This window comes from Nansenia antarctica (genome assembly GCF_963989245.1).
Source record: "Nansenia antarctica genome assembly, chromosome: 20".
Lineage (NCBI taxonomy): Eukaryota > Metazoa > Chordata > Actinopteri > Argentiniformes > Microstomatidae > Nansenia > Nansenia antarctica.
Window position 1 is genome coordinate 4,491,316 of NC_137693.1, and position 2,689 is coordinate 4,494,004.

Here is a 2,689-nt window from a genome sequence, read left to right on the forward strand (position 1 = left end):
GACATCTGGAGATTTCTCATTGACCATCTGACGTTAAATTCAACATTTGGGAGAAACATTGTATGTAATACAGCAAGGACCCAGAGAGAGCTGTTTGTGCCTCGCAAAGCACATGAAACAACTTAGGCCTTTGTTCAGAGTTGAAACCAAGAGAAGGCTAATTACAGACATTCTAAAAAGCCACAACAAAATGCATCTGAATATTCTAAAGTGGTGTTACTGCACTGATGATGACCATAAAATGCCATGGGCATATTTCTTCAGATCAGCACAGATTCAGGCAAACTCCACGCTTCTTACCCGTATCACATACATTTACACATTATAGGAAAGAGGTAGAAATAACTCACAACCACAGAAATTATTTTTAATCATTCATTTCTTTTAATGAAATAATTGAATCTTTTAAAACAACGACTTCTCTGATCAACCAGCACAGTCCATTATGATGTATACAGTGCTGAATAAGCTTCAACATGAACATAGTATCATTTAATCGTTACTGTTGATAGTCAGTTGGCCCTCCAGGTAATACCTACTACAGTAACATAAGTTCCGGGCAACTAATATGGAATATGCTGGTCTGTATGTCAAGCCTGATACACATAAACTCAGCTTCCTCTTTCTCATCATGACCCCTTTGATCTGTCTTATTCACTCAAGACGGTGGCTGTGAATCCTGTTTGGTCACAGTGGAGGGTGGTATACTTGGGGTAAAGGACACATCATTATTGCTGGTAGGAGTTGTAATACTGACGCCCTTTGAAAGGGCGAGGTTCTCTACTGGGGGAGCCAGGACAGGGGCAGACAGGGGTCTCACTACCTCAGGCTGACTTGGGCTGGGCATCACTACTGGGGCTGACACCGGGGGAACCACTGGCGCTACTGCAGCTGCTAGGCTCTGTGTTACTCCAGACAGGGTAGGAGCCGGAATCGTAGGCGCTGTTGTAACCTCTAATGGCGTCGTTTGTGTCACAGGTGTAAACGTGGGTGGAAGTGACGTGACTGGTGCAGAGTTTCCTGACACGGTCGGGGCCGATATAGGTGTCGCTAAGCCTATTGTGGGTGTCTCACGTAGGATAGGGGGCAACTCGAAAGGTGCGACCGCAGTTAGCCCTGCTCCGTTCACAGCTTGCGACAGCGAGGAGGGAATCGCTGCTGCTGTCGCGGGTGTAAGCGGTGCGGCTGCTGCTATGTTACCCTCTTGGGCTGGCGGGAGAGTTGCTACGGAGACGGAGGGAGCCGGAGACTGCTCAGCTGATAGGTCTAACCCGGCGGGCTTTAAGACCGGAACCTCTGTCGCCACCGTAGCTTCACCTAGAACTGGTGCTGGGGATGACACTACTACAGGTATATCAGCCGCCGGTTTAGTTGTGGGTGACGCAAAAAATTTGGAGAAATCAGACAACGCTGTCATGGCTGATGAGATTAGGTTCTTCGGAAATTCTTCTGTCACAGATGAGGCCGGAGATGAGATAAGGGGTGCTTCAGTGAGCGGGGACCCCTCTGGAGTAGCAGGCACCCCAGCGGCCGATCCTTCCAGTGCCCCTGCTGCTGCTGCCGCTGCAGCCTCCGCTAGCTTCTCAGCCTCCTTAGTCTTGTTCTCCATCTCGTCCATGCGTCGCTGCACCATGCCGGGCATCAGCTGCACATAGGTCCCCATCAGACGGTGGTTGGAGCGGATCAGCTTCCCCGCGCAGTTATCCACACAACGGTCCTGCGGAAACAGCAACGACACCGAGGCTGAAATCGTGGCCACGCAAACGATTTAACATCTTTATCCAAGTGTTACATTTTAAGTCTAATAACGCATGTGTGCCTATCAATATCAGGTCATACCATTGGAAAGTTTCAATGCGTCATTTCAAGGATTGTGTGTGTCAGCGTCTAAAGCAGTCTCACTCATTCCTCCATCTTTATGAGCAATGGTTTCCATTGAGAGAGGAGGATACGTGTTGATGTTCACTCTCAAACACAAATCAAAGTGAGACATGTCACTGTCCTTCTTACCTCGTCCATGGTGAGGTTTCTGTAGTTGAAGTTGCTTGAGCATCGCTGGAAGCAGATCTCTGTCATCCGGTTGTAAACCATCAGGAAGTCCCGCAGCTGCGACAACCAGAGACATGGATATTTTAACAATTTAACACACACACACACACACACACACACACACACACACACAATTACATGATGATTCAATGACACACTTACAAATAAAACACAATGTGTCATTCAGTGGCTATCTATATGATTGAAGTGTGGGATGTCACGTTACTTACATTGCGTAATTGTGAGTCCTCCATGGCAGATCTGTCAGATTGGCTAAGGTTAGCTACTTAGCTTTACAGTGCTTTGATCTATCTATAAATCCTCTTACCAGACCCTGTTTAACTGAAACAATTCCACACGACTTTAAGTTATTATGAATCCGTAGAATAGTTGACGCTACGATAAAACACGCCTGAATATGATCACATTCGTGTGACAGGAGAGAGGCATGACTTTCATATGAGCGCTGCCATGTTGTTTCACAGATAACCACGCCCTCTTAGTGACGTCTTGTTCTTCTTCGTCTGTTGGACTTAACGGCAGCTTGCATCCTTAACGTTGCAATACTGCCATCTTCTGGATTTATCCAATTCCTACAATGTCCAGCTCCTTACAGTCTCCCCTATCAGGCCAGTTCTCT

The 2,689-nt window shown here is 47.1% G+C and overlaps 1 protein-coding gene across 1 annotated transcript; it reads right to left on the reverse strand.

The window, feature by feature from the left end:
- Positions 1-429: 429 nt before the first annotated feature.
- On the reverse strand, positions 430-2,485 carry timm10b (translocase of inner mitochondrial membrane 10 homolog B (yeast)). The gene is made up of 3 exons (XM_080550134.1): positions 2,280-2,485; positions 2,011-2,106; positions 430-1,717 (listed from the first exon to the last, which is right to left on the reverse strand). The coding sequence occupies exons 1-3, from the start codon at positions 2,301-2,303 to the stop codon at positions 659-661; spliced, it is 1,179 nt and encodes a 392-aa protein (XP_080406260.1). The 5' UTR covers positions 2,304-2,485; the 3' UTR covers positions 430-658.
- Positions 2,486-2,689: the final 204 nt, after the last annotated feature.